The sequence below is a fragment of the Nothobranchius furzeri genome, chromosome 16, assembly GCF_043380555.1.
Source record: "Nothobranchius furzeri strain GRZ-AD chromosome 16, NfurGRZ-RIMD1, whole genome shotgun sequence".
Lineage (NCBI taxonomy): Eukaryota > Metazoa > Chordata > Actinopteri > Cyprinodontiformes > Nothobranchiidae > Nothobranchius > Nothobranchius furzeri.
In genome coordinates, this window is record NC_091756.1 from 2,152,286 (window position 1) to 2,166,121 (window position 13,836).

The 13,836-nt window shown below is 44.1% G+C and overlaps 1 protein-coding gene across 3 annotated transcripts in view; it reads left to right on the plus strand.

Moving 5' to 3' along the window:
* Positions 1–423: 423 nt before the first annotated feature.
* mettl9 (methyltransferase 9, His-X-His N1-histidine) overlaps positions 424–13,836 on the plus strand; it is a 45,239-nt gene continuing 31,826 nt past the window's right edge. For 2 of the 3 annotated variants that reach the window (XM_054736405.2, XM_054736406.2), the window contains exons 1-3: positions 549–828; positions 2,494–2,684; positions 2,757–2,966. In XM_054736405.2, coding sequence (XP_054592380.1) covers positions 649–828; positions 2,494–2,684; positions 2,757–2,966 — 581 coding nt within the window. In that variant the 5' untranslated portion in view covers positions 549–648. The other variant, XM_070545347.1, reaches the window with a different exon arrangement.

The following is a 13,836-nucleotide window of genomic DNA, read 5'->3' on the forward strand; positions in this document are numbered from 1 at the left end:
AAAAACTGGTCCAAATCATGATCAGCTTTGACTTAATTATTGATTAAATTATACAAATTGAATCTGATGATGAGAGATGTGCTCTAACTTGTTAACAGCCTTAAACTGTTAAAGTGAAAACATAGGAAAGCCTAATAATTAAGTAATAAGATAACCCCAATAGCAAGGCAACAGATATAAAGTAGTGATAAAATGCAACAAGATTTATTACAAGTTCACATTTGACGTTTTTCAGGTTCTTTTATGAAAGAACCTGAAACTAGTTTGTTGCGAAACAAGAAAGGATGTTTGTTATAGCGATGCGTTCACATTTTCTTCAAAAAACTCCTCAAAATCTGGCTGTAATCTTAAAAACGCTTAGTGCGTGAAAACAGTAGCCAATCGTAGGAGAGCCCTTCCAGCCAATCAGAGGCGAGAATGGCGGGACCTTCCTTGGACACGCGCGCAGGACGCAGCGCGCGCAGGACGCGGAAGTGACTTTTGTTGTGGGCGGAAGCAGACCCGTGAGTTGTTTCTCTGCCCCTCCACGTCCGCTTCAGGTTGGTTGCTTTGTTGTTTTTCACCTCAGACGTGTTGTCTCCACCCGTCTGACTGCTGGTTGGACTTCCTGGACACAGCAGCCTGTCCTGCAAAGACTCTTATGTCCATATGTGTCCCCTGCAGCTGAGGGCGCTGGTTTTTGTGGCCTGGGTGGTGTTTTACATCACCTTCCTGCTGTCCTTCAGGAGGATGTGGAGCGGTAAGTACGTCCGCAGCCCCCTGGTCCGGTCCCTCTTCATGACCATGGTGAGCGACAGCGAGGAGGTTCCGGCGGCTGAGAAGCAGGAGGTAGGGAGGTCTTCCAAGTCCACTGAAGTGAGATGAAACTGCTGTGAAACCCTTAGATAAAATGTCCACAGTTAATGCCATGAAGCTTCATTAAAAACCCTCTTGTAGGTGATTTTAGAATATGGAAGAATGCCTTGCTCTTTTACCAGCTCTCCTCTTGACAAACTCCCATTTATATACATGTATTCTTTGTCTTTCGTCTTATCCCACTTATATCCCCGTATTCTGTTTTTTGCTGTTCATACTTCACTGTTTTTCTTATTTCTAACTGATAATTGACTACAAACCCCGGGATTGCAACCACGTTGGAGCCACTCTATAACATGTTATATTGCTTACATGTTCTGAAATGGCGTCGTCATATCTAAATATGATCAATAAAGTATACAAAGAAAAGGTGGAATTGACCACTTCAAGTTGCCGTAGTGTACTCGTTGTCATTGGCCGTGCTCGAGATGGGCCAGTTCTGCACAGATTAGATTACCGATGATCGGTGTGCAGTGCATGCCGGGTAGATTTGTGTCCGACTTGACGCCGACTTGCACTGATGTCATGCCTACGTAGGCAACGATAACCCCGTGAGATCAAGGCGGTTGCAGATGTTGGAGCCAGGCACTGCAGTTGCTCTCCACTGGTTGCTAAATCTGGCTCTCACCTGATCTAAGATCTGATTGGTTCCCATTCTGATCCGAACATCCGGTGGTAGAATGAGAAATGCTAGTTGGTCACATGTAGTCTGTAAATCATGTTACGTTGACGACGATTGACTACTTCATAGGGGGCCTAAGTCTCCTCCCTTTCCGATCAGCTCATGGGTCCCCGGAAGAACGAAACAGCTATTTTCTAATCCGCTTTGCTTCACGCCCTGGATCACACATGTTTTACTGCAATTTAAATGACGTACTTTGAGATTTATCAGCTTGTAAACGTTCGTAATTAGCATGACTATACACCAGAAATCGGTACGTTGCATATGTGACGTCACCACATAAGCTCCTCCCCCCTAGCATAGCTGCTACTTACCACATGACCAGATTTATGGCGGTTCTTTCCTCCTGTGGGAAGTTTGCTGAACTTACAGCCATTTTCCCTGTTTTCTCCGTGTCCGGTTCGATGACGTCACTTTCGTGAAGCGCATTTGTAGTCCTGGGCTTATTTTCACACAAAACCTAAAGTAACGTTTCCCCCGTTCGAAAATAAATGCGTTCTTGGGATCAAAATGTGTCTTTAAAGTTCACGGACATTACGTGTGAAATCCATGGCACAAAACAAGCAGAATTAGAAAATAGCATTTTTAACCCCATTGACTTGCATTCATTTTTTCATTCTTCCGGGGACCCGTGGTCCAGAGGTAGGGGGCGTGGCTTAGGCTCCCTATTCCCAACACACCGTTTTTTTAATGTTTTGAATTTGTTTTATATTTGAAATTCAATAAAAAGATATTTATTGACTTATTTAATTTATATTGCACACAGTGAGTGTTCAGTTGTCTTTCACAATCAGTGTGCTGCTAAAACGTATATAAATATCGGCCTTAATAATCGGCCATCGGCAACAAAACTCTTTAAAAATCGGCATCGGCCTTACAAGAAACCCCACATTGGTCGGCCTCTAGTCTGTTATTTACATAGAGACAGGTTTGTGACTTTCCATTTCCTTGGCCAGTGGTACCGGTGCTGCTCTAACCTGCTTGGAGAATCAGCACGACACGTTTTCGTTCAGAGTCACCTGGACTCGGACACTGAGGCTTTTCTAAGGCGCAGCAAGGAGAAGTCCAGCTGGCTGTTCACACAGCTCTATCACTCCCTCGTGTCGACGGTCCTCAACCCTCTGGTGTCGCGTACCTCCATCAATGGGTGAGTATGGATCGGGTCTCAATTAATAGCTGCTGTTCCTCCTTGTTCTCCATGTTCTTCTCTTTGTCTCAGGTTTTTGGGTCGGGGATCAATGTTTGTGTTCTCCAAAGACCAGTTTCACCAGCTGCTCCGGATTGGACCCGACTGGAGAGCTGAAAGGCTTCTGGACCTTGGAGCTGGAGATGGGGGAGTCACAGAGGTGATGGGAGACCATTTCAGACAGGTCTATGCTACGGAGGTCTCTGTACCGATGAGATGGCATCTCCAGAGGAAGAGCTACATGTGAGTACACGATCCTACAGGAACAACCTGGTCCTTAGGCTTGGGCAGCATTACGGTGTTACCGTAACAGCTGTGTTAAAAAACAGCAACGATGTCAGTTCCTGTAGTCATGAAAAAAAAACGGTGCATGTAGGAGACAAAGATAAAAACTACCTGTTTAGTTTAAAATGTTGTCCACTTTTGAGAGTCCCATAAAGTTTATAAACGTGATGTCATCACACGGCAATGCTGAAACGGTGCGCCGAGAAAAAAATGGCAGCCTACACACCACCTGACTTGATGTCTAAAAGGAACACAACTTGGGCAGTTTGGGGGTGTTTCTGGTTCGAAGCACACTGAAAATGAGAGCCGGTAACAATGATGAGGTAACTGGGGCTGCATGGTGGCGCAGTGGTTAGCACTGTTGCCTCACAGCACGAAGGTTGCAGGTTCGAAACTCTGCGTGGAGTTGTGTGTTCTCCCCATGCATGCGTGGGTTTTCTCCGGGTACTCCGGTTCCCCCCACAGATCACAACACGCCCGATAGGTTATAAATTGTAAGTCGCTTTGAATAAAAGCATCTGCCTAATAAATAAACATAAATTGTGCAAACAAAAGATGACAGCGAAAGATGGACGCCCCGTCAGCACATCAGAGGAGCGAGCCATTGCTGAAATAGCAGTCTGGGGCCTGTTATAGACCTCTTTCACGGAGCGTCGCCATATTGGAGATACTTGAGGTAAACACTGTGATGGAGAACGGTCCAAAACCACAGAGAAAGCTCCTCAAAATGCGGTATGGATGCAAAGGCATACAGGACAGGACTTGGTCCACAGTAAAGGGCACGATATTTAGAAAAGTTAAGGCTCAAAGACGAAGGTTTTATGGAATTTTTAAAAAAGGAGTGGGCTTAATATTTAGAACATAATGACCTGCCTGGAACATCAGCATCTGTTCTCTGGGAGGCAGGAAAGGCAGTGATGAGAGGTAAAATAATCTCTTTCTCATCACATAGGAAAAAAACTGGAAAACAAACGTATTCAGGAGTTAGAGGAAATCATCAAGTCTTTAGAGGCATCCAGAGAAGAAGAGTTAATGAGCAAATTACGTAAAGCTAAACTAGAACTTCATGGAATTATTGACAAAAAGACACAATTTTTAGCACAAAGACTACGAATAGAAAACTTTGAGCATAGTAATAAATCAGGTAAATTTTTAGCTAGCCAGTTAAAAATAAAGAGAAAACTACCATATCTGCTGTTAAAGGTGGACTATGGAACATGGAGACCAAAACGACATCTAGTGGTAGTAGGTTGTCGTTGCAACAACAGAGCTAGGGTTCCAGACGTCAGCGTGCCAGTTTTGCTGCCGATGCGTGACGTGACCAACCAGCACCATCATGTCTGGTGACGAATCGTACAGGGTAAGGACTCATTTCTACTAATACGTTTATTTTACTACAGTATTTAACTTGTATTATTCTTAGTCTTTCAATTATCCATTAGATGAATAACATTTCTGACATTGTTACTTTGGGTTGTTAGCGTTAGCCTGCTATCATTCACTTTTTTACTTAGCTAGCTTACGCTGCGTGTAGTTATGCATGCCTTCAACTGGAAGTCTTTATATTCTTTATTTTTTAATGACAAGATATCTGGCGCTCAGCTAAAATTGGATTTATTGTGTCTGTAGCGTGATGATGGCGACCGAAGCAGCAGCTTCCACAACAGTAGCAGCGAGGCACAAGGCACAAAGTTAGCTGTTAGGCTGTGTTCTAAAAATAATGAAGTAAAAGCAACTGTTTGTCTTTCTTTATTGTAAAATTGTTTTAGGGTTGACCCTCGACTACGTCACTGACCATATTTATACGTTTATTGTGCTAATATATAGTAATAATGCTTTCTTGGGTTTATAAAGAACTTTTCACACAATGATAAACTGTAATGAGGTCGTTGACACATGTTGTGTAACAGTTGGTGCAATGTAAAAAAAAAAGCACAGCATGAAATGTACATTTATATAAAATGTATATATTATTCTCGTCTTTTTGAAAGCAGCCCACTATGGACGCCAGTATGGGAGAGCCAGAGGCCAGGCAACATGCAGCAAGAGGAAGAGGAGAAAGAGGCAGAGTTTCAGGGCAAGGTGCAAACACAGGTGACATTAGTAGACCTGCAGGAAGAAGAGGCACCGCTAGATCAGGAAGTACGTGTGTGAATGTTTTTTTTCACAGTGTAAATGATGCTTTTATTATTGTTTTGAACTGTGAGCATAACTGTAATAATCTTGAATCCATTCAGGACGGAGGATGCAGCCGAACGCAGAGGAGCAGAGAGTGTCTGCCATGTTGGAAGAGAGAAGGCTTGAGACAGAGGTTAGTATAAAGCTATCAGTAAAAAATGTTAGTATAAAATGTATATTTTTGGAAATGTTTATACAAAAAATTATTACACCTCCATCATATTCTAAAGGTATTCAAATACTGTGCAGGAGTAGCGACAGCTTGACCAAGTAATGAAGTTGAATAGAAGTCATTTCTGTTCCATTTTGAAACTGAACTGAAGTCATGGTTTTGGAATAACTTTTTCCTGTGCAGTCTGCTCCACCAGGAACTTCTGCAGACACACACCCTCGAGGAGTACTGGGATCTAGGTAGGGAGCTTTTCGCCAGGGAGCCTGGGCTGGTATGTGATGCCTGGAGTGGTGCCCCTCCATCTGCTGACCTGCCTGGGATACCACCATGGTGCACATGTGGAAACTGCAGACATGCCCACTCTGCTTCAGAGGAAGTGTTGTAACCAGGAACCAAACCACCGTGTCCGCCCACTGCCACACTTTTCCTTATTTTGTTTAGATGAAGGCAACCTGCCAATTTCCAGGCGATACCGGGAGGGCCTGATGGTGGTGAGGCCGGCGAGAGAGCCAGGGGATGACGACCGGGAGTACCGCCATGCTGCCTACAGACGTTTCATCTTTTGGCAGCATGGTGCTCTCGGGCGTCATCCCCAGCTGCTGTGTGTGGGCGATCAGGGACAGGTATCCAGACCCCTACGGGCAGTATAAAGGTTTTGTCCCTGGTCGCTAAAAATTTTGTAAATAGTTCTATTTAAATACATTTTCTGTAAATAAGTTCTAAATAATAAGTGTCATGTGAAAAATAAGTTCAATGTAAATAATAACAAATACAGAGCTCTTATGTCTAGTCATTTTCAGTTTTTTGTGTTATTATGAGAGGAAATGACTAAATGTTAGTAACTTTTTTACCCAGCTCCATCTCTATCATGGCGTCCTATCAGGCCTGGCTTTGGAACATTTACACAGATCAAGTTCTTCACAAATGACCAAGCAAATAATGTAAATAAATAATTCAGCCATTGTTTCCCAAAAATATTATATTTTTATTTGTACTCTGTGTGAGGCTAGGCCCGAGGTCCCAGTCTCTCTTTGAACCCAAAAGCCATGCAAGGTGAGCTGGGTCTGGTTGGAGGTCAAGGTGCTGCCGTGAGGCTGGGGCTGCTGCTGAAGAACAGTGGGGTAGGGAGGAGGAGAGAAAATATTTCTGTTCAAATAGCAGGACAGGAAAAACAGAATAATATTTCTAAATCTAGGTTTAAAACTTTTTTTGACATACCAACACCTCGCTGGACTTGCATGCGAAGTAGTTCTTCTACTGGTAGTGGCGATACGGGAGGGAGAAGGCCGAGTCTCCTCGGGTCGTCTGGCCGTAGACTCCTGTGTTTAGGCAGCCCAGCATTTGCAGCCAGTCTCTTACAGAGATCACCTGAAGAGGTGGAATGTGGTCATATGTCTTTTGGACCTTCAGAGCGTAGATACTCCCATCTCCTGGCTTTTTTCTTGTAAAGCCTCATCGCCCTGTAATGTTCTGTCCTGTAATGTTCTGTCCTGTAATGTTCTGTCCTGTAATGTTCTGCCCTGTAATGTTCTGTCCTGTAATGTTCTGTCCTGTAATGTTCTGTCCTGTAATGTTCTGTCCTGTAATGTTCTGTCCTGTAATGTTCTGCCCTGTAATGTTCTGTCCTGTAATGTTCTGTCCTGTAATGTTCTGTCCTGTAATGTTCTGTCCTGTAATGTTCACAAAGACAAATACAATTAGCCTTATGTCAGTCAGTGAAAAATCTGTCAGTAAGTAGATGACTTATGATGCAAGATTAGCCTAGTGCACGGTCTGGTGTCATAAACGAACATGGACCTGCCATCCACTGTGTGCCTTAAAGTGCGGCCAAGGTGATGGTTGTAGTCCAGAGCCGCGAGAAGTGTTCTGGCCTCATACACGGGTGGGAGGAGAACCGCTTGCCAGCATACATCAGGATGTGGTTTTGAAGAGCCTCCAGATCTGCAGTTGATTTGTGCAACAACAAGTGTGTGTGTGTGTGTGTGTGTGTGTGTGTGTAGAATAAGATTAGAGGAAATACTGACATTTTGTGTTATAACACACAACACTTCCAACATTAGCTGAAGGTGAGGTATTTATGAACGTTCCTCAACCACCGCTTGTTCAAAATCACATCCTTCAGAGCCTCATGAGCCACCGACCGATTTCCACCCACTCCTTGGTGGAGCTTATCTCGAGCTCCTCGTGTTGGCAAGGTCCCATCACCCTCTCATGCTCATTTGCCACATGGTGGATGAGACCAAGCCACAATTCCTGATGACAAGTATGAAACGAGAAGAAATTTAACGCACAGCTTTAGAGTTCAGTTGCGTTTAAAAATAAACGTTTCCTAAAACTATTTTGTGATTGTGTCCAGTAAGTACTGTGTTTACCATGAACTTATCAAATGTTGTTGCTTTTTTGCATGCCCACCTAAAACGATTGATTATATCACGTAACCAATTCAGCAATGCCAACTGTCCGGGATATGTGCTGCCTGGCGAGTAGAAGTAAGCAAATCCAGAAACTACCTATTAGTTCACTCAGAGTTTAATTTTTCACCAGTCGCTTCCTGTGATGAAATACTTACAGAAGATATGCTTTTGGCAAGATTTTTGGACCCATGCCACATATCAAAACTGTGCAACACTCCTGGGAAATGTCCTTTGTCTGGGTTGAAGAAAAAACATCATTTAGCACCACAGACATACTTACACTGCCACTTGTACAAAATGGCAACAGTGCTCGTCTACCCACGAGAGATGGCATCTGTGCACACCTCCACCACCTTCAGCTCTGACAGAAGCTGCGTCATGGACTCTTCGTAGCAACAGAGTTCCTCTGTGTCTGCCGCTTGTCAGCCGTGACAACAGAAATTATGTTCCTGGACTCGTTTTCCATAACTGTATATGTACAGTAGCCAGGACTGTCCATCCGCCCATCAGCTGAAGAGAATATTTAATATTTTAAAATAAAGAACATGACATAATATCTCAAGGACATTCAGTAGAATTTAAATTACTTCAGATACCTTTGCCAGAGATGAAATATACAATTAAAATGACAATGTAAAGAGAAAATATGTTAGGAATAAGACACAAATATGAATAAGTATGGTCTCACCTACAACCACTACATCTTTGTCCTTAAAACGGTTGATGACACCTACCCTTATTCCTTGATGCTGTCCACACAGTAGGTGTCCTGGATGGCTTAAAACGACCCGGCATTAACCATCCCCATGTTCATAAATTTGAACAAGAGGGAAATTTTGCTGTAGTTGTTCCCAGAGAGCAGAAAGTTACCGGCCAACATGAAGTCCCCTGCTTGCATGCCAAAGTTGAGGGTTGGCTGCGAGTTCCATCTCCATGTCAAGTGGCCGTTACATACAAAAAAAATTGAAAACATAGCATTAAAAATAGCGTAGTGTAAATCACTTTATGCCCTTCGTTAGTTCTGACACAAATACTAGTTTTTAACATGTAATGGCAGTAGAAGTATTACAGTTTAAATTCCTAACTCAGTCCATAATGCAAGCTGTTCCACGTGAGGTGATAGAGAAGTCATACGGGGGTAAGGACTGGCACTGCATTCCTGTTAGCTCACCCTTGTATGGACAGTTTTGGACAGGTACGATCAGGAATGAAGCCAGGTGTCGCAGGCAGCAAGTCTTCATAAATAAGGAAGGCTTCCCATTGAGATCTTCCTCGCGTTGCACAGTTAGTGGTGTTGGAAACATGGGTGTTGTTTTGCCTGGCAGAGATTGGAGTAATTCACAAATGTAATATTTTGAAGTCTTTAAAAAGTTTTGAATTAAAAGTGTCAAGTCCTCATGTTTGCAGCTTGATACCCTCACCTCTGTTTCCTGGAACATGCGCGTGGGTACATAGGGAGTGAGCAGGTCAGAGGTTGGGGTGTGGACTACTGGCGGTTGTGAGTGGGGCCTTGGGGGGTCTTGGCAGGGGCCATGGGTTACTGCCTGGTGGCTGCATCACCCCTGGGTGGGTCTGGGTGGGGGCCCGGGGGCGCGGGATGTGGGTGCGGCCGGCCCCAAGCAGGTTTCTGGGCGGGGTCCAGGGGATTGGGTCCTAACTTGAAGACTGCCGGGAGGAAGATGGGAACACAAAGCAGAGCCGAGCCTAGGCTCATGGGGCCCCAGGTGGACCTTGATTCTAATGGTAACAATTATGTTCCATCATTGGTGAGGACCCAGCTTTACCTGCATGTCTTATGTCTTAAATATTCTGGAAGTTGGACAAATGCAGTAGATATTCCCATTTCCGCAGTCCTGTGGCAGCCTGCCCCCAATGTCTCTTGCAAATTAAACACTTCAACCAACATTCTACGCAAACGCACACTTAGGTCCTCGGGAGTGAGCACACTCAACAGCATTCGGCAGGGGGATCATTCAGCCTCACCCTGAGTTCCGGTGACCCCAGTGTGGTGGCATCGGCTCGTGTAGGCCAGACAATGCCTGCACTGAGCCCCTTACCCCCAGCTACAGAATACACCTAGTCAACACGCATCAACACTGTATTTAAGCAGGCAGAGGGATGGGGGGTGCCTGCTTATCATCACCCTCACAGATCGGGGCTAAATCTGGTCCTGGGATGGTTGTGCAGCAGCCTCTATGCAGTAGTAGCAGGACCAGATTGAACAGGGTGTGTATGGGGAGCGCGAGTGGGTGCCTAGCGTTCACTTTTGTAAGTCTCCGGTTGTATGTGTGACCATGAGGGAGTGTGTGACTCTGTTTGTGTATGTCAGGTGGGGTTTTTGACTCCTCCCATCTCTAGGGTCTTCCTGTGCTGCTACACATCTTTGCCTGCCTTCCCCCTGCCACATTTGCTGCTGAGTGTGGAGCCTTGGTCTGCCTGAGTGTTCTCAGCTCCCATGTCAGGGGGCTTAAGATTTTTGGCATCTGTCTGGTTGGCCCCGGTGGCTGCCTGGTGGGATCTGCACCCCTGGGCTCTGTTGGGTCCCCGGCGGGGTTGGTCACCCCTGGGTCCCGGGCCCTGCCAGCTTTGGGGTGGGAGGCTGCGGGCGGGCCTGTGGGCTTGCCGCTGTTATCTCCCGGGACTCTGCTGTTTGTGGCCCCCGGGGCAATCCTCTGTGCCTCTTGAGAGGGGGCTGGGGCTTCTCCGGTTACAGTCTCCCTGGGATCCCTGCACTCTGGGGCAACTCCTGGATCTCTGGGTTACAGTAATAACACTAAAGCCGTTTTCATAAGACCCACCATGTTGGCTAATTGGCGTAATACTCACGCGGTCCACCACGGTGGGTCTTATGAAAGCGCCTTGGCAGGAATTTTACGGCATTCGTGCTGCCATGATTGGTAGTGATATTACTGCAATGCCAGTTGTGAATTAATATTATGCCTTGGCACAATAGAGGGTGATGTCAACCGGCAAGTATATTGAAAATAAGAGTAAACACGGGCTGTAAGTTTAGCTTTTGTAAACAAAATCAGTTGAGATAGATGAAAACTGGAGTAATTCAGATCTTCAGGAGCTTCTCTCCATTAGAGCTGGAGCTCAGATCACCAGACAGTTCACGTGGACTGTGGAGGACAGATACCTTTACGAGTAGCTTGTGAAAAAACCGAAGGAGCGTGGGTTCAATCGCAATGAAAAGCAAGTTATGTTCATGCTTAAAGGAACTGAGCATTTAAAATCCATTTCTGAGCTTTAGATTTGGCAAATTTCTGAGTAAACTCTGCGCTGAGTAAGAGGAGTGTTTTCAGTTTGTCCGAGGCAGAGGAGGTAATGTTGCAGACGCCGAGTAGTAGTGTGGATGCTAATGAATGTAAACAGAAAGGAGAGATGCACAAATGCCGCAAAGCACTATGGGATTTGTCGTCTTTGCTGCAAAATCGTCTGGCGAGCCAGTTTCAATATATATTTGATATTTGAAATAGACTGCTGTCCAAATGTGGCCCAAGGGCCTGAGTTTGACACCTGTGCCTTACAGGAATAAACTTCTGAAGGAGGCTAGAGATCAGGGTTGTCAGAAATTGTGTAGCATAATGAACACCACGTTCAAACATAAAAGGTGTCCATTTATGCTCTTGGCACCAGGATTCCTTAGACCGTAGCACAATGATAGACTTTGTTGTTTCATCTGATCTGCAGCCACATGTCTTGGACACTCGGGTGAAGAAAGGGGCAGAGCTGTCAACTTACCACTTCCTGGTGTTGAGTTGGTTTCGATGGTGGGGGAAGATGCCAGTCAGACCTGGCAGGCCCAAATGTATTGTGAGGGTCTGCTGGGAACATCTAGCAGTCTCCTGTCAGAATAAGTTTCAAGTCTCACCTCCGACAGAACTTCCAAAACGTTCCGGGGGAGGCGGGGGACTTTGAGTCCGGAATGGCCATGTTCCCTGCTTCCATTTTCGCTGACCAGAGCTGCGGCCGCAGGGTTGTTGGTGTCTGTCGTAGTGGCAATCCTGGAACTCGCTGGTGGACACCGACGGTTAGGGATACCGTCAACCTGAAGAAAGAATCCTATTGGGTCTTTTTGGCCTGTGGGACTCTAGGGGCAGCTGCCAGGCCAAGCAGAATGCGGCCCGGGTGGTCACAGAGGCAAAAACTTGGGCATGGGAGGAGTTAGGTGAAACCATGAAACAAGACTTCCGTACGGCTTTGAGGAGATTCTGGTCCACCATCCTGCACCTCAGAAGGGGAAAGCAGTGCACTAACAACACTGTATGGTGGGGATGGTGTGCTGCTGACCTCGACTCGGGACGTTGTGCATCAGTGGGCAGAATACTTCAAAGACCTCCTCAATCCCACCGGCACATCTTCCAGTGAGGAGGCGGAGTCTGGGGACTTTGGGTTGGTCTCTCCAATCTCTGGTGCTGAGGTCAATGAGGTTGTCAAAAAGCTCCTCAGTGGCAAGTCTGCGGGAGTGGATGAGATTCACCCACATTTCCTTAAGGCTTTGGATGTTGAAGGGCTGTGCTGGCTGCCGCCGCTCTGCAATATCTGTACACGCATAACAATAAATGCAAATACTATAGCGACCAAGAATTGCGTGACTGTGCTTTGGTGAATGATACACTGTCCATCATCCACTTCAATATCAATGATATCACAAGTATATCTAAATTGTTGAATTACATTTATTTGCTGATGATACACCCTTCTTTTAGGCAGGTGACAATCTAGAAAATATGAGAAGTAATTCAGTCAGAGCTAGTAAAATTGAAACCGTGGTTTAATGTCAATAAACTATCCCTGAATTTTTAGAGAACTCAGTTTATGGTATTTGGAACAAGAGGAGCAAACAGTGACATGTCATTAGCTATAGAAAATTTTAAAATTGAAAGAGTGAAGGAAATTACGTTTCTAGGGGTCATTATCGATGAAGATATTACATGGAAGCCACATGTTAATGGTGTAAAAACAAAAATGGCCAGAGCAATTGGTTTACTGCATTAAATAGAAAATTTTTAAATAAAAAAGCATTACTTCAAGTATATTTTTCCTTGATTGCACCATATATGACTTATTGTACTGAACTCTGGGGAACAATAAATAAAACTCATACAGAATCACTTTTGTTACTACAAAAAATAGCCGTAAGAATCATCACTCAGAGTAATTATAGAGCACCGTCCGGTCCATTATTAGCCAAGTTAAGAGTATTAAAGTTTCCAGATTTAGTGGATCATAACATATTCATGTATGAAGATCACAAAAATCATTACCAATAAATATTCAAATTAACTTTGAAAAAAAGACTAAGTTGCTACAATTTAAAAGGGTACGAGATATTTATAAAATCTAGATTTAGGACTAAAAAGTTGGAGTGCTGTGTTTCTGTATATGGCGTCAGGATATGGAACCGTCTGAAACACGTAGTGAAAGACGCCGATCAATTATAATGCTCAAACAGAATGTAAAAAACTATATGTTAAGAAATTATATGGAATACTCTTGAGTGTATTTTTCTTTTAATTTTATTTTTTCTGTATTGATCAGCAATGATTTCGAACTAAGGTGTTGAAACTCCATTCAAGGATTGTTTGTTAAATAGTGGCACGCTGCTTGGCAGCTGTCTCAGACATCTTTGTTAGTGAGTATGTCTATTTTTTGCTAAGGCTGTGAATGGGGCAGATTACATATAAGACTTTCTTCTATCTGCTCCTTTTCATTTAAGCATTGTAAGATGTATTCATTCTTTTGATTATTTTTTAAAGTTACTATGTTTTTAAATGAAATAAAAGATAAAAAAGAAATGAGAGAATAGTATAAGTTTGCATTGCAATTATAATAAAATATTGGTGTTTTTAACACTAAATAAAATGAGATTTAAGGTCATTGCAGTTACAGAAACATGGTTACAAGAAGGAGATGTTGAGGATTATCAAATAGATGTGAGATGTATTACCAGAATCGGGAAAATAAAAAAGGTGGTGGTGTATAATATTACTTGTGGAGTACCACAAGGGTCAGTACTAGGCCTTAAACTATTATTTATATAAATGATATTGTCTCTGCA